Below are 17,911 nucleotides of genomic sequence, written 5' to 3'. Positions count from 1 at the left end.
ATTACCAGTTGTGAGCCACCGCATCTGGCCTCTTTACCTATTTCTAATCATTTAATTGGATGTTCTCTAGTCTCTGTAAAAATATTGACCAAAGCCCAAGATGTACTAAAACGAGGCCAGTGGGTCTCTCTGTAGCATGCCAGGGCTCCAGTTACTTGATTGAGTTTAACGTCATATTTTATGAAAATGAGGTACCATTAGAAGCTAGGTGCTCACTTAGTAGGGTGAGATGCTCACACTAGGAGAGTCCAGAAGTCTTACCGGCAATCCAGGGCTGGTTTCACTCACTACCGTTAGCTGAGTGCTTTCTAGAAGTCAGCAGTGTTTGTATCAGACCTTTTGATGCCAGTTCTTACTGTTTCATGACAGAATTTAACGACATACAAAAATTAGTTAAAATCACTGGGCGCAGTGGCTCACACCTGTAATCTCAGCACTTTGGGAGTCTGAGGTGGGCGGGTCACTTGAAATCAGGAGTTCAAGACCAGCCTGGCCAACGTGGTGAAACCTCATCTCTACTAAAAATAAAAAATTAGCCGAGTGTGGTGGCATGTGCCTGTAATCCTAGCTATTCAGGAGGCTGAGAAATGAGAATCGCTTGAATCCAGGAGGCGGAGGTTGCCGTGAGCTGAGATCATGACTGCACTCCAGCCTGGGTGACAAAGTGAGACTCCATCTCAAAAAAAAAAGAATCAGTTAACATGAAACCTTATGGAACCAATTAAAGAGAGTTGTTTCAAAAAAATTGGAATGCTCTGAAAAATCTCAATGGTAGTGAAGTACTTAAAAAATAAATGGTATTTAAAAAATATAAAATATTGTGAGACACTGTAAAAACCTAGAGTTGTGCACTTAGATTATTTTGTGTCTTTAAATTCTTTTTTTTGAGATGGAGTTTTGCTCTTGTTGCCCAGGCTGGAGTGCAATGGTGAGATCTTGGCTCACTGCAACCTCCACCTCCCGGGTTCAGGCAGTTCTCCTGCCTCAGTAACTGGGATTACAGGCACCTGCCACCACACCCAGCTAATTTTTTTATTTTTAGTAGAGATGGGGTTTCACTGTGTTGGCCAGGCTAGTCTCAAACTTCTGACTTCAGGTGATCCCCCGGCCTTGGCCTCCCAAAGTGCTGGGATTACAGTCGTGAGCCACCTTGCCCAGGCTTTGGTGTCTTTTAGTTTTTCATAAAGCCAAAGAAATGAAAGCTGGAAATCCTGGTTACTGCATGCTGGGTACTTGCTGAATATTCAAATGAAAACACCAAGGGAATACCAGATTCACGATTCTCATTTCACTCTTACTCTGTGGCCTCTACTTATTGAAGGAGATGGAGGGTCATTATAATTATTATTGTTATTATTAGTTTTGAGATGGAGTCTTGCTTTGTCACCAGGCTGGAATGCAGTGGCGAAATCTCAGCTCACTGCAACCCCTGCCTCCCAGGTTCAAGTGATTCTCCTGCCTCAGCCTCCCAAGTAGCTGGGACTATAGGCACATGCCACCACGCTTGACTAATTTTTGTATTTTTAATAGAGACGGGGTTTCACCATGTTGGCCAGGATGATCTCTATCTCTTGACCTTGTGATCCGCCCGCCTTGGCCTCCCAAAGTGCTGGGATTATAGGCATGAGCCACTGCACCTGGCTCTATGATAATAATTATTAATATTTTTGAGATGGATGTTTGCTCTTGTTGCCTAGTTTGGAGTGCAATGGCCCGATCTTGGCTCACTGCAACCTCTTTCTCCTGAGTTCAAGTGGTTCTCTTGCCTCAGCCTCCTGAATAGCTGGGATTACAGGCATGTGCCACCATGCCTGGCTAATTTTGTATTTTTAGTAGAGACGGGGTTTCTCCATGTTGGTCAGGCTGGTCTTGAACTCCCAACCTCAGATGATCCGCCTGCCTCCCAAAGTGCTGGGATTATATGCGTGAGCCACGCTTGGCCTTATAATTTTTTATTTCTCTCTTAGCTGAACATTTGTAAGTTATGTGGGCTTGTTATAAGATACAGTATCATAAAGATTTTGTGGTGTTGCTCCCTGTATGTGAATTTTACCCATCACCAGAATAAATTCTCTGTTCTTCTCTGGGCTCGCTCACAGCGTGCGCGGCCACCTGACCCCACCTGGCCCCTTCCGCCTTCATGTCTCGCTGTTCCCTGCATCAGGTCTTGCTGAAGGAGTTCTAGCCTTTGGCCGTGTACGTGCTGTTAGCTGTTCACTTGTCCCACTTTCTTGCGTCCCAGGCTGCCTTTCACCTGTTACTGGTAAACACAGTGTCCTTCATCTGTCTAATTCTGGCCTCAACTCTCCCACAGAGCGTTTGTTGACAGCCACCCCTCTGATTCTTCAACCCCCTTCATCCATTATTATTATTATTATTATTATTATTATTGAGACAGAGTCTCACTCTGTAGCCCAGGCTGGAGTGCAGTGGCGCAATCTTGCTCACTGCAACCTTCACCTCCCGGGTCCCAGTTCAAGCAGTTCTCTTGCCTCAGCCTCCTGAGTAGCTGGGATTACAGGCATATACCATCATGCCTGGCTAATTTTTGTATTTTTAGTAGAGACAGGGTTTCACCATGTTGGCCAGGCTGGTCTCAAACTCCTGACCTTGTGATCTGCCCGCCTTGGCCTCCCAAAGTGCTGGGATTACAGATGTGAGCCACTGTGCCTAACCCAGTCATGTTTTTTGGGTTGAACTGAACTCACTGATTTTTTTTTTTTTTTTTTTTTTGAGACTTAGTCTTGTTCTGTTGCCCAGGCTGGAGTGCAGTGACATGATTTCGGTTCACTGCAACCTCTGCCTCTTGGTTCAAGTGATTCTTCTGCCTCAGCCTCTTGAGTAACTGAGAATACAGGCGCCTGCCACCATGCCTGGCTAATTTTTTTATTTTTAGTAGAGACAGGGTTTCACCATGTTGGTCAGGCTGGTCTCAAACTCCTGATCTTGCGATCTGCCCGTCTTGGCCTCCCAAAGTGCTGGGATTACAGGCGTGAGCCACTGCACATGGCACTCACTGTTTTTATTCTGTACTCTGGAGTCAGATACAGGTGTGAATCCCAACACTGGCCTGTTCTAACTCTGGGTCGTTAGGGGAAGGTGGAGCATCCTGAGTCTCCTTTCCTTGTCTGGAAGCTAGAGATGGGAATACTTTCTTCTGAGGGCTCTTGTGAGGATTAAATGAAGCCATCAAAATCTGTGCAGTGCTGAGCACAGCGTTAGCATTTAATGTTAGCTTTTACTGTTTATCTAGATTAACAACTAGCAAAAATTATATAGTCTGATTATAATCATATAAATCAAAGCATATAGCAATTGTAAATTAAAAAGTAAACCAGTCATTTGGAATTAGCTTCTTTCTTTCTGGTGGTATTGAAAATTAAGACTTTTTCCTTCCAGTACTTTCCATCTAAGTCTCTGTTAAGGTAAATGATCTTTCATGAAGGGCACAAGTTATTCCAGTGCCCTGTGAAGTGGGCATTGACCTCTGGAGTGGGCTCTGGAGCAGATGAGCCCTTTCCTGGAGGGACAGGAGATGATGGTGCTGGGGTTGGCGGCAGCCGTGGGTGGGAGCACGTACTTCTGGGCGTATCGCGTTGTTGGCTTTGCAGGCTGGACCCTCAGTAAAGACAGGTTGAATTGAATGAATTAAGATGGTGATGTATCTGGAACCTGTTGCTTTGCAGGCACGGTGAAGGTGAAGAGTTCCAACATCCAAGTTGGAGACCTTATCATCGTTGAAAAGGTGAGCAGGATCTGGAAGCTTGCGTGTGAATGCTGCTTCAGGTATCCTAATATGTAATTTGTGTATCTGGTAGACAAATTGAATGATGCATTTTGGGATTCTGTCCAACAACTTTGCCTGGGGAGAAAATCTCTTTCCTGTGAGACAGACAGACACACACACACACACACACACACACACACACACACACACACACACTCTTCAAGGTTTATATGGGTTGGTTAGCCAGGAATCCTGCTTACAAACACAAGTACAAGTTTCAATTCTCTTCGATGTGCTTATTATTTTGACATTAAAAATAGCATAAAATCTTTCCTAGAAGTCAGCTTACTACATAGACACTTACAATATTCACCTCATTTACCTTTTGAGCCATGTCCTGACGTAACCATTGTGCTTGTCTATTATTTTATGGGGAGCAGGGATTAACCGTAACCTGAGAACAGTAAAAAGACCCAAAATACAGTTTAAAAAACAGCCATGTCAGTATGTTTGTCACATTAGCAAACACTCATGTCTTTTTCTAGTGTGTATATTTGGAAGGTATTGGATTTTCAGGGGTGGCTCTGGAGAGGCTTGGAATAATATTTGATTAGAAAAGCATTGTGTCTTAACTTGTTTCTGTAGAGATTGAGCTATGCTCTTTTAAAAGGATTAAATCCAAGAACTGAAAGCTACTTTTAGGTAAAGTGAAACTCTTGCAGGTGGCAGCCCAGAAGAACCACACAAACCCTCTCTATGTTATCAGATACTTTTCTGTTCATAATTAAAGGGGGTCTGCTAGCTGCCCCCTCCCCCTTTTTTCCAGAATGGCTTTTGTTGCTTCCTACTATTTCCTTCCTTATTAAAATCCACTAAAAGCCAAACATCAAGCTGGGAAGTTGGTAGAAGCAGAAAGCGTGAGCGGAGGGTCTGGCTTGAGTCTCAGCAGACCGCCTGGAAGAGAGCCAGCTGGGGAGGCAGGCTTTCGGGATTTCAGGAGGTAATGGTTGAATTCGCCAGAAAACTAGAAGCTCTCTTTCCAAGATAAGATTTTGATAGGGGATTAGTAAAATAACAGCAGTGTGCAAGATTCTGCAGATTCAAAACAACATAAATCCCCAAATCTGTCTTTGACAAAGACAGAAACTTAAAAGAGGTTGCGAGTTTCATCCCCCACCTCCAAACCCACCGAGGGGTTGGGGGTGGGGGCGGAAACTCCTACCCCCACCCCTGCCACACGGGCATTCATTCACAGTAAGTCTTTCTTTTCATAACACAGAACCAGCGGGTCCCTGCCGACATGATCTTCCTGAGGACATCAGAAAAAAACGGTAAACATCTGAGATCAATTTGGAAAATAACCATTAACCTTTCAGTGGTAATTTGGCAAAATCATTTGAAAATGTCACAAAGTAGATTATCATTTTGGACCCACGGAGGCAAATCAAAAGCATCTTTTTCAATAGACCATTCTTTTTAAACAGTGTTGTTGGTCTTTAAAAGTCAATAGATTTTGATCATTAAAAAAATACAGTTTGTGGCTGACTCGCAGCTGGTGAAGTCACACATACAGTGGCCTTGGTTTTACTCTGTGGGCCGTGTTAAGCTCCGCTTCAGGAGCTGGGACGAGGAAGTGTTTCTAACATGTAGAAGTAAACGGAAATCCCCTCTGTTCTAAGCTGATACCAGGAGACGTGTCTTGAGTGGGGGCAGTACAGAAATGGGGAGGGGTGGGCATCTTTTCTGCCCTCTGTTCATGAGTCGGGGACCTTGCCATGGGACCTATTGATTTATTTATTGTAGACTGAGTTTGCGGGGTGAGAATCTCTGAAGTCTCTTACCTTATAGTTATTTCCTTGGGTGGCAGCTGCCATTGCCTGCCCACCCTATCAGTCTACTAAAATTGCCTTAGTTTTTTTTTTGAGACAGGGTCTTGCTCTGTCACCCAGGCTGGAGTGCAATGGTGTGATCTCTGCTTACTGCAACCTCCACCTGCTGGGTTCAAGCCATTCTCCTGCCTCAGCCTCCTGTGTACTACCATGTCTGGCTAATTTTTATGTTTTCAGTAGAGATGGGATTGTACTGTGTTGACCAGGCTAGTCTCGAACTCCTGACCTCAGGTGATCCGTCCGCCTCGGCCTCCCAAAGTGCTGGGCTTACAGGCATGAGCCACCGTGCCTGGCCTGAATAGCCTTAGTTTTAATTTTTGTTACTGAAGCTGTTCTGAGGAATCAAGGCTGTTTTTCTATTATCTGGCATAATTGGAGGTTTCTGAACACCTGAAAAATTTACATTCATACGCCTTTGAGGACACTGCGACACATTTCATTATGAATGGAATTAAAGTAAAATTTTATACTAATGAGTAATCAGTACAGGAGGTAAAAGGCACTAGATTAAAACAGTCTGAAAAACTGCAGCTTTGTCCTGAAATTCTTTCTAGTGTCCTATTTAGTGCAAACAGAGCATTACGGAGTAGGGCCCCGGCATGCTCTTTTTTCTTAAAAAAAAAACACAAAATTATGAGTGCTCTACATAAATAGTTCTCAAAGTCTGAACTGCAGTGTCAGTGAATGGGGCACGTTCTGTCTGATGGAGGATATAGCTGACGACTTGCATGGATCTGTATGTGAGACTGAAAGATACGCCTCGGAACTGTGCCAGCCCATAATGAACTGGTGCTGGCCTGGACTGATCGGCACTGTTCTGAGCTCTGCATAGATCAGTTCTTTAATCCTCACAATGCCTCTGCAGGGTCAGCGCTTTTCCTAGCTCCACTTTTACACATGAGGAAACTGAGGCGTAGAGCGGATAGGCAGCTATCAGGGCACAAAGCTAGTATGCGGCAGAGCCTAGACCTGCACTCAGGTGGTTTGGGTCCTGAGAAGGTGCTGGCAATGCCTGGCCAGACGGCTCGGAATGCTGGTGTGCTGGCCACCGTTCTGTGGTGGCCACTGAATCCTTACAGCAAGTTTGCGAGGTCTGTGTTTCTCCATATTTCACAGACACTGAAGTTTAACGGGGACAAGAAACTAGCCTGGGATCGCAGTGGTGGAGTGAGGATTTGAACTCGGATCTTTCTGACCCCAGAACTGATTATGGAAGAAGTGGGAAATAGGATATTATTTTCCCTTTTGGTCGTTGGCCATTGGTTGGCCGTTTTTACAAGGACCAGAGCAGCCGCTGCCCAGAGCTGCCGGGGGAAGGGTCCTTGGGGTGAAGGTGACAGTGCCCAACTTCCTTCCACAGGGTCATGTTTCTTGCGGACGGATCAGCTGGATGGGGAGACGGACTGGAAGCTGCGCCTCCCTGTGGCCTGCACACAGAGGCTCCCCACGGCCGCTGTGAGTAGCTTTCCCTGCAGAAGCCCATGCAGGCAACCTGTGTTAGGAGGGTTCTCAAACTCAGATACCCCTGGGGGCCAGGCATGGGGTGTCAGCTGTGAAGTGGGACTGGTGAGGGAGCGTGGGGTTCTGGAGAGCCTCTGGGACTTGGTGGCTTCCACAGATGTGGCCAGGCCAAAGGCAGACCCCAAGTGTGGGGAGTGAGCTCTCTCATGGGAAGCTGAAAACCATAAGAAACCTTGCCAAGGTGCCTCACCAGAATTTAAAAGCTAAGCCAGAGCATGTCAGTCCTCTGTACCAAACCTACGAAGGGGCCGAGCGCGGTGGCATACGCCTGTAATCCCAGCACTTTGGGAGGCCTAGGTGGGTGGATCACGGGGTCAAGAGATCGAGACCATCCTGACCAACATGGTGAAACCCCATCTCTACTAAAAATATAAAAATTAGCCACATCTGTAGTCCCAGGTACTCTGGAGGCTGAGGCAGGAGAGTCGCTTGAACCTAGGAGGTGGAGGTTGCAGTGAGCCGAGATGGCCCCACTGCACTTCAGCCTGGGTGGCAGAGTGAGACTCTGTCTCAAAAAAAACAAAAACAAAAAGCCTACAACAGTAGGCCAGGCTCAGTGGCAGCAAGAGGCTGAGTCAGGAGGATTGCTTAAGCCCGGGAGTTGGAGGCCACGGTGGGCTACGGTTGTGCCTGTGAATAGCAACAGCACTCCAGCCTGGGCAACATAGTGACACCTGTGTCTAATAAAAGTAATAACAACAAAATGAAAAACAACCCTCCAAAGATTTCCCATCTTCCTGAGAATCCGTTCTGCGGTGCTTGCTGTCGTCTTCAGCCCTTCCCACTTGTCTCTCTGCTGGGAATCCGACCTCAGTGCCTGGCCCGCTCTCCCCTGCCCGCCAGCCTCTCATCGACCGTGTTTCTGCCTCTGGATGTTGGCTGTTGCCATTTCCTCCACTGGGAGCCCTCTGACCCCTGGCGAGTCTGCCTGACGGGGCATCTCCACACTCCACTGAGCTTTTGTGCACGAGTCTCCTTATTGGAGAGGCTCTTTCTGCAAACCTCTCCCTGCATTCCTGCTTCGCTCACTTGCAGGCAGTGTCCCTGCGGGTGGGCTCTGCCTGTTGGATTCTCTGCCATATCCCCAGTGTGTATGATGGGGCGAAGCCCAGGCTGAGAGGAGGGCCACGGTAGTTGGCTGAGTGTACCCTAAGTGCCCCGTGACTGGCAGGCCCCACCGAGGTCTGGAAGGATGAAGTGGGACACAGAAGCTTCCCTGTGCTCACGCCACATGGATCCAAGCCACTCCTTACTGTGTCCCCTGAGGAAGGAGGAAACTTCCATGTCTTGGCGAGATTGACAGAACAAGAAATGTAGCCACCCTATGGATGATTTGTCATGGCTAATAAAAAGCGAAATAGCAACATTATTACTGTTAATTTAAAACCAGGAATTAATTACTTCATGTATTTATTTATTTGATGGCATCTTGTGCTTGTCACCCAGGCTGGAGTGCAGTGGCATGATCGGCTCACTGCAACCTCTGCCTTCCAGGTTCAGGCGATTCTCCTGCCTCAGCCTCCCCAGTAGCTGGGATTACAGGCACTGCCACCATGCCCAGCTAATGTATTTTTAGTAGAGATGGGGTTTCACCATGTTGGCCAGGCTGGTCTCGAACTCCTGACTGCAAGTGATGCACCTGGCTCTGCCTCCTGAAGTACTGAGATTACAGGCGTGAGCCACTGCACCCAGCCTAAACTAGGAATTTTAGAACAGTGAGTTTCTTACTCCTAGCTAGGAGCCCCTGGGACTTTGTAGCAGGCACTATCATGCCTGTGAGATGGAGCCAACCTGACGACAGAATTCTGATTCTCAAAACGGTTTAAAAGACCTGTTCTCAAGACAGGTGAGAGGGGCAGGAAGGGAAGGTGCTGCCACGCAGGGTTGCGTGTCTTGGTGTGTGATTTAGAAGCTTGACACGATTTAATGAAAGCTCATTTTGCCTCTCTTTGGGTCCAGGCTTGGGCTGGGTTTCAGAGAAACATGAGATCCCACCTTCTTTGTTGTCAAGGAACTCTCAGTCTCAGTGGGATTACTGGGGGGTGGTCTCTATGGGGAGCAGCATTTTTTTTTTTTTTTTCAGACGGACTCTCACTCTGTTGCCAGGCTGGAGTGTAGTGGCGTGATCTTGGCTCACTGCAACCTCCACCTCCTGGGTTCTAGAGATTCTCCTGCCTCAGTCTCCCGCATAGCTGGGACTACAGGTGCATGCCACTACATCCAGCTAATTTTAAAATTTTTAGTAGAGATGGTGTTTCACCATGTTGGTCAGGATGGCCTCAATCTTTTGACCTCATGATCTGCCCACCTCAGCCTCCCGAAGTGCTGGTGGGATTACAGACAGGCGTGAGCCACCGCACCTGGCCAGGGAACAGCGTTTTAACACAGTTTTTGATTATAAGATTTATATGAGCTGGGTGCAGTGGCTCACACCTGTTATCTCAGCATTTTGGAAGGCCAAGGCAGGCAGGTTGCTTGAGACCAACCTGGGCAACATGGTGAAACCCCGTCTTTACAAAAAATACAAAAAGTAGCCAGGTCTGGTTGCACGTGCCTGTAGTCCCAGCTACTTGGGTGGCTGAGGTGGGAGGATGGCCTTAGGCCGGGAGGCAGAGGTGGCGGTGAGCTGAGATCTTGCCACTGTACTCCAGCCTGGGCGACAGTAAGACCCTGTCTCCAAAAAACAAAAAAAGATTTATATGAAATGATGACCTGATCAATATATGAATGAATATATGTTTGTTAAAAACAATTCAACTGTATGGAAAGCTACGGAAGAAAAGTGAGAAGTCCTGCCCACAGCCTTCACCTCAGATCCTCTTCCCAGAGGGAATCAGGCATCATGTGAAGTTGATAGTGGTCTTTCCAGATCTTTCTCAATGCACTTATAAATATGCAGAATCAGGCTTGTTTGTGGCGTGTGGTTTCACATAAATGCCAGAAGACCGTATTCTATTCGTTGTTCTGCAGGTTTTTTTCACCCTCCTCCCCCTTTTTTTTGAGATGGAATATCATTCTGTCGCCCAGGCTGGAGTGCAGTGGTGCGATCTTGGCTCACTGCAACCTCCGCCTCCCGGGTTCATGCAATTCTCCTGCCTCAGCCTCCCAAGTAGCTGGGATTAAAGGTGCCTGCCACCACAGCCGGCTAATTTTTGTATTTTTAGTAGAGACAGGATTTCACCATGTTGGCGAGGCTGGTCTTGAACTCCTGACCTCAAGTGATCCACCCATCTCAGCCTCCCAAAGTGCTGGAATTACAGGCGTGAGCCACCACTTCCGGTCTTAGAGTGTAGTTTCATTTTCTTTTGCATCTGCACAATATTCCAAGACGTAGTTATCACAATATATCCATTTCTCATTCTTTAATATTTCTGGGCGTTTTTTGGTCTATCTAGCACTTTATAATCAGGTATCTTGGTTATAAGCAAGATTTATCTAGTAAGGCAATTCCTGCTTCCCTGTTTTTTCTAGAAATGACTCCTACTTCCCTTTAAAAGGTCAGATAAAAGCAAGGTACAAAGAAACTTGTAAATGACTGGGTTGGGGACATGCCACAATAGGCTGTTGGCAGGAGTTGCAGATTTGAGACAAGTCACACCAGAAACCTGCTTCTAGCTCATCCAGCTGCTTCAGGCCTGGCCAGCTGCTCCTGCAGGAGTCATGGGCCTGCCTGGGCCGTGTTATCAGGATTGGCAGCACAGTTTTCAAAGAATTTTGTTAAAATGATGAGGAGCCGGACGCGGTGGCTCACGCCTGTAATCCCAGCACTTTGGGAGGCCGAGGCGGGTGGATCACGAGGTCAAGAGATCGAGACCATCCTGGTCAACATGGTGAAACCTGTCTCTACTAAAAATACAAAAACTTAGTTGGGCATTGTGGTGCTTGCCTGTGATCCCAGCTACTCAGGAGACTGAGGCAGGAGAATTGCCTGAACCCAGGAGGCGGAGGTTGCGGTGAGCCGAGATTGCGCCATTGCACTCCAGCCTGGGTAACAAGAGCAAAACTCCATCTCAAAAAAAAAAAAAATGATGAGGAAATAAGAAGAATCTGGAAAAGGAATTGAGGAGAAGAAACAGATCCAGTAACCAGGTGCAGGGGCAGAACTGGCTGCAGTGATGGCAGCAGTGGCCTCAGGGCACTCTGGTGAAACACACGTCCTTCCATAACTGTTGCCGACCTGAGGACAGCTGTGTCCCACCGTGCGGCAGGTGTGGAAGCTGGGCCCCATAGTGACTCTGTACTGCCCCCCTAAAATGTAGTGGTGGTGTGGCCGTTTCACAGGCCAGAGACAGACTAGAGGGGTCATTCATTTCTCCAGATTCACACGCCTGGTACATGGGGGCTGAGGTTTGCTCTTAGCGCCTCATCTTTAGCCAGCAGGCAGTTGGCTGAGTATGGGAACTCAAGAGCCCCTGTAGCAGATTATCTTGCTTTAAAAGAAAAGCAATTGAGAAAAAGCCACCTCTAGAATAGAACCTCCTGTCCCCACGCCGTGTCTGTGTGTAAGTGTGGTAATGGGTGTGTATACGACATAATCATACATTGTTAGCTTGGCCTTTAACTTGCTGCGTTATCTGGGCCCCGACCTGCCATTTCCTCTCGGGAACTGTGCCAGTGCAGGGATTCCTTCCCTGTCCTGTCCCCGCCCGATGGGGCTTTCTGCGCCTGAACCCTGTTTCCATTTCCACTCTGCGCTTTGGCCTGTCCCTTCCTCCTCCCGGGCTTCCCTCCTACCCCCTCCGTTGCCTTTCCTGTTGTCCAGTCCCCGTCTGCTTCCTTTATTCTGAAATCGACTGCTGCTCCCCCGACTGTACCTGTCTTGTGCCACTACTCATATGATGCTTTGAAATGGAGTTTTTGCCACGATGGTTCACCTTTAGTCTTTCTTATCACCTATGATTGACTTCTTGTTTGCTTTTTAAAAAAATTGTGCTGGCTGGGCGCGGTGGCTCACGCCTGTAATCCCAGCACTTTGGGAGGCTGAGGTGTGCAGATCACAAGGTCAGGAGTTTGAGACCATCATGGCCAACATGGTGAAACCCCATCTCTACTAAAATACAAAACATTAGCTGGGCATGGTGGCACGAGCCTGTAGTCCCAGGTACTCAGGAGGCTGAGGCAAGAGATCGCTTGAACCCAGGAGGCGGATGTTGCAGTGAGCTGAGATTGCGCCACTGCACTCCAGCCTGGTGACAGAATGAGACTCCGTCTTAAAAAAAAAATTGTGCTAAAAGACACACAACATAAAATCTACGATTGTAACCATTTTTAAGTGTACAGTTCAGTGGCATTAAGTACATTGGCCTTGTCATGCAGTCATCAGCAGTGTTCATCTTCAGAACTTTTTTCATCTTTCACAACTGGAACTCTGGACTCATTAAGCAGTAACTTCATTCCCTCCCTCGGCCCAACCCCTGGCAACCATCTTTCTGTTTTCTGTCTCTGTGAATTAAACTACTCTAAGTTCCTCCTGTAAGTGGAATCACATAGTTTTTGTCTTTTTGTGACTGGTTTATTTCACTTAGCGTAACGTCTTCAAGGTCCATGGTACTGTAGCATGTGTCAGAACTTCCTTCCTTTTTTACTTTTTTTTGAGACGGAGTTTCGCTCTTGTTACCCAGGCTGGAGTGCAATGGCTCCAAGTTCTCCACATCTTCCCCACACTCGTTTTCGTTTTTGTTTTGATAGCAGCCATCCTTGTGGGTGTGAGGTGTTCTTACTTCCTTTTTCAGCTCTTCCCAGAGGTTTATACAGAGTAGATGCCCAGTAACCATTTGTTGAATGGGTATTTTCTTTTCTTTTTTTTTCCAGACAGTGTCTTGCTCTGTTGCTCAGACTGGAGTGCAGTGGCGTGATCTCAGCTTAGTGCAACCTCTGCTTACCATATTCAAGCAATTCTCCTACCTCAGCCTCCTGAGCAGCTGCAATTACAGACACGTGCCACCACCCCCAGCTAATTTTTTTTGTATTTTTAGTAGAGACAGGGTTTCAACATGTTGGCCAGGCTGGTCTCAAACTCCTGGCCATAAGTGATCTACCCACCTCAGCCTCCCAAAGTGCTGGGATTTCAGGCATGAGCCACGATGCCTGGCCTGAAGGAGTATTTTCAATGGTACAAACAAGTCTTGAAAGCCAGAATTTAGCAGAGGAGAATCTGCCCCTTTCGAGGGTATTAATAGGTGTGTGACATCACCCCATCAAGTCTGGACAGTGCTGGGTAAACGGACAGAAACGAGGGTCTTCACTGTAGAGTTTCTAAGGGTGTCTTGAGATACTGTATGCAGCGACTCCTAAACTTACTTAACAGAGACTCTCCTCTCCTCTCCACCTTCCCTGTAATTTTCAGAGCCTGTTTGCTCTGTTTGGGAAATACAGTTGCGTTTGAAAAATAGCAGATACCTCCTGAAGTCTTGAATTGTGAACTGACTTTGCTTTGACTCCCAAATGTGACTTCTGTTGAACAGGACCTTCTTCAGATTCGATCGTACGTGTACGCAGAAGAGCCAAATATTGACATTCACAACTTCGTGGGAACCTTTACCCGAGTAAGTCAGCTTATTTCATACGGGATCCTGTCACTGAGAGTGTGTAAGGGATGAAGGCCAAGAAGTATAGACAGTTCTTTGTCAGGAAATAGTTTTATGCCGGGTGGGGACATGAAGAAGGCACCACCTTGAAAGCCGGTGTGTTGCTTCTTAGTAAAGCTCGACACAAATGGAATTTTCTTTTGGCCTTGGAAGAGCTTGAATGACCTGATAATTTAGAGCCAAGCGTTTGCTGTAATTCACATGAACTCTGACGTCTGAAAGCAGTTTTTCTTTCTGTGTCCTTCAGATGGATCTATCTTCTTTTTTTTTTTTCTGGGAGACAAGAGTCTCATTCTGTTGCCTGGGCTGAAGTTCAGTGGTGTGATCTTGGCTCATTGCAACCTCTGCCTCCCGGGTTCAAGTGATTCTCCTCCCTCAGCTTCCTGAGTAGCTGGGATTGCAGGCGTACACCACCACACCTGGCTAATTTTTTGTATTTTTAGTAGAGATGGAGTTTCATTGTGTCGGCCAGGCTGGTCTTTAACTCCTGACCTCAGGTGATCCACCTGCCTTGGCCTCCCAAAGTGCTAGGATTACAGGCGTGAGCCACTGTGCCTGGCTTTGTCCTCTTTTATTCATACAAATCCTGTCTACCAGTTTCATAATTTTTAAGCCACTTCCAGACCTCTCAGAAGAGAAATTAGATTTGGATTTAATTTGTTTTTGGAGGCTGGAAGTGATGGCTCATGCCTGTAATCCCAGTACTTTGGGAGGCTGAGGTGGGCAGATTTCTTGAGATCAGGAGAATTGCTTGAACCTGGGAGGCGGAGGTTGCAGTGGGCTGAGATCGCACCCCTGCACTCCAGCCTGGGCGGCAGAGCGAGACTCTGTCTCAAAAAAAATATAAAATTTATTTTAGGAATATGGGTCAACACTTTTCTAGAACCCACATTAATTACACTGTCCACGTTCTCCTTCTGTAAGCCACAAACAAAGCTGGCCTGCAAACAGCCTGAGTGGTTTGCTTTTACATTTTGATTCTCACCTTGTAAAACATCTTTCAGTGCTAAGAGGCCTGCACCTTTTTTTTTTTTTGAGATGGATTCTTGGTCTCTTACTGGAGTGCAGTGGTGCGATGTCAGCTCACTGCAACCTCAGCCTCCTGGGTTCAGTGCCTCAGCCTCCTGAATAGCTGGGACTACAGGTGTGCACTACAATGTCCGGCTAATGTTTTGTATTTTTAGTAGAGAGAGGGTTTCACTGTGTTAGCCAGGATGATCTTGATCTCCTGACCTCCTGATCTGGCCATCTCGGCCTCCCAAAGTGCTGGGATTATAGGCGTGAGCCACTGCTCCTCACTGAGGCCTGCACGTTTTAAATCACAGGCCAACTTTTTCACATATTTCTGTGGGAGGTGAAAACCCCAAGGGGAGTAGTGGAAAAGCTCAGACCTCCCCTCATGGTGGAGCCATCAGCTTCCAAACCGAGCCCTCAGTTTCATCAGGGGGAGCCTCTTCTGTTTCGAGCAGAGCAGGCTGGAAGCAGCCTGTGGATTCTGGGGAAGCCTCAGGGTGAACGTGTGTCCATTTGGTCTTTTCCAGGAAGACAGCGACCCCCCGATCAGTGAGAGCCTCAGCATAGAGAACACGCTGTGGGCTGGCACCGTGGTCGCATCAGGTGAGGAATGTGGTAGCAATTTGAAAAGGAAAGAAAATCCTTTTGTAATTAGAATAATCATCTGTCAGTTGGAAAAATTAGTGCTCGGTCAAATGGCATTTTCCACTTGTTCCGCCACCTCCAGGGAATTAAACTGACATCTAATTGCAGCTCGGACACTTAGAGAGGCCTGGGGGAGAAGCTGGCGTGGCCTGTGGACCTTTCTGCAGCGTCCACTCCGGGAATAGCTCTAATTGCCATTCAGATTGACATTCTAATCTGTACCAGAGGTGGAGGCAGCCTGGAAGTTCTGAACGGCTGGAGGTTTTATTCGTGGGGGATGTGGCGCTGGGGCTGTGGCATCGGGCCCCCAGCTCATAGGAAAGGCGTGGGCTTGAGCTGGAGTGTCTGTGTTTAAACACCAAGAGGAAGTGGACATTGGTGCCTTTCTTTTTCTTTTCTTTTCTTCTTTTTTTTTTTTTGCTTTTCTTTTCTTTTTATTTTTGAGACAAGGTCTTTCTCTGTCACCTAGGCTGGAGTACAGTGGCACGATCTTGGCTCGCTGTAACCTCTGCCCCCTGACCTTGGGTTCAAGCGATTCTTGTGCCTCAGCCTGCCGAGTAGCTGGTACTATACAGGCTGCACCACCATGCCTGGCTAATTTTTGTATTTTTTGTTTTTTGAGACAGAGTCTCGCTTTTTCACCCAGGCTGGAGTGCAATGGCACGATATCGGCTCACTGAAACCTCTGCCTCTCAGGTTCAAGTAATTCTTTTTGCCTCAGTTTTCTAAGTAGCTGGGACTATAGGCATGCACTACCATGCCTGGCTAATTTTTGTATTTTTAGTAGAGACGGGGTTTCACCATGTTGGCCAGGCTGGTCTTGAACTCCTGACCTCGTGATCCACCTGCCTCTGCCTCCCAAAGTGCTGGGATTACAGGCGTGAGCCACCGTGCCCAGCCCTCCCTTGAGGTTTTTTTTGCCACATTTCATTTCCACTGCCTGCCTTTATTTTCATCAAACTTTGGAATGTCTCTCAGTCCCCCTGATGACTAAAGAGTGAGAAATTCTGCACGGTCATGCCTGGGCCATGCCTAAGCACAGCCACCCAGGGCACGAAGCGTGCAGATGTTCACATTCCACCCCTCCTCACCACTTACCACCCACATCGCCTCAACCAATTTTTTCCTGCTTTCAAGTCATTTATTAACAAATAATTAATTACTACTTTGATAATTTGACTGAAAAATAAGTATCTCATTTAGTTTGAATTTCCTAGATGACCACCTGCCACTTCCTGACTGTTTTGAATCTGTTTTGTTTCTTTGTAAATTACTTGTTGGGTTTTTTTTTTTTAAAGACAGGGTCTCTGTTCCCCAGGCTGGAGTGCAATGACACTATCTCAGCTCACTGCGGTGGCTCACGCCTGTAATCCCAGCACTTTGGGAGGCTGAGGTGGGTGGATCACCTGAGATGAGGAGTTAGAGACCAGCCTGGCCAACATGGTGAAACCCCGTCTCTACCAAAAATATAAAAAATTAGCCAAGCATGGTGACGTCTGCCTGTAATCCCAGCTACTCAGGAGGCTGAGGCATTTCCTTAATTGGCCTGAGTTTCCCCTGCATCTCACTGAGTATAGACACCCAATTGCTCTTGGATTCTAATGTAAACATGGAGTTCAACACAAGCCATTTCCTTCTAGTTATCAACACAAGGAACAGCCAGCAAGAGTCATCTTCATTGTGTGAGATTTTACTTCTGTGCTCCCTTTAGGATGTAACTCCTGCCTCTTGGGTACAGATAACAGGTAACAGGTCTACTGTTACCTGTTGGAAGTTAAAAAAAAAAAATGAAAGCTTACCAAGCAGGGCTGAGGTCCAGGTGCATCAGCCGGCATCAATCTGTAGAAGATGTGGTTGCCATGGGAACCCAGGCAGAGCTGCAAGGCTGAGACAGCACCAGTGTGATGGATACTGGAGGGGATAGAGGAGGACTGGGCTTGCCAGAGAAGGTGGCCTGGATGTTACAGACCCCAGGTGCTCTAACCTGGTTCTTCTCAAACTTTTCGTGGAGAGGGACCAGTTTGTTGGGTTTTCACCCTGATGTGTATAAGAGTGGTTTATGGTCTTGCCTCTGTGCATGAGTAATATGCAGCCACACTGTGTGCACTTTGCCACAGCAGTTTTTTTTGAGACAGGATCTCACTCTTTCGCTCAGGCTGGAGTGCTGTGGCACGATCTCAGCTCACTGCAACCTCTGCCTTCTGGATTCAAGCTATTCTCCTGCCTCGGGTTCCTAAGTAGCTGGGATTACAGACATGTGCCACCACACCTGGCTAAGTTTTGTGTTTTTAGTGGAGGTGGGATTTCACCATGTTGGCCAGGCTGGTCTCGAACTCCTGACCTCAAGTGATCCACCTGCCTCGGCCTCCCAAAGTCCTGGGATTGCAGGCATGAGCCACGGCGCCCGGCACACAACAGTTTGATAGTGCCTGTATGGCCTCTACCCCATTAGATGAGACTGCTCCTCTGATCACAGGCTCAAATGTTGCAGCAATATCTCATTGCTTTAAAAGTTTCCAAATGCTGAC

At 47.3% G+C, this 17,911-nt stretch overlaps 1 protein-coding gene across 5 annotated transcripts in view; it reads left to right on the top strand.

Annotated features, from left to right (window-relative positions):
• Positions 1–17,911, top strand: part of ATP9A (ATPase phospholipid transporting 9A (putative)) — a 162,204-nt gene that overhangs the window by 63,731 nt on the left and 80,562 nt on the right. For all 5 annotated transcript variants that reach the window (XM_064382531.1, XM_064382526.1, XM_064382528.1 and 2 more), the window contains exons 5-9: positions 3,687–3,745; positions 5,007–5,058; positions 6,977–7,071; positions 13,602–13,682; positions 15,266–15,341. In XM_064382531.1, the coding sequence (XP_064238601.1) occupies positions 3,687–3,745; positions 5,007–5,058; positions 6,977–7,071; positions 13,602–13,682; positions 15,266–15,341 (363 nt within the window). The remainder of the gene's footprint in view (positions 1–3,686; positions 3,746–5,006; positions 5,059–6,976; positions 7,072–13,601; positions 13,683–15,265; positions 15,342–17,911) is intronic.

The sequence above is a fragment of the Aotus nancymaae genome, unplaced genomic scaffold (assembly GCF_030222135.1).
Source record: "Aotus nancymaae isolate 86718 unplaced genomic scaffold, 86718_ANA_hifiasm-v0.15.2.pri h1tg000029l, whole genome shotgun sequence".
NCBI classification, from domain to species: domain Eukaryota; kingdom Metazoa; phylum Chordata; class Mammalia; order Primates; family Aotidae; genus Aotus; species Aotus nancymaae.
Note: the sequence above shows the minus strand (reverse complement) of the source record. Positions and strands in the feature narration are given on the sequence as shown.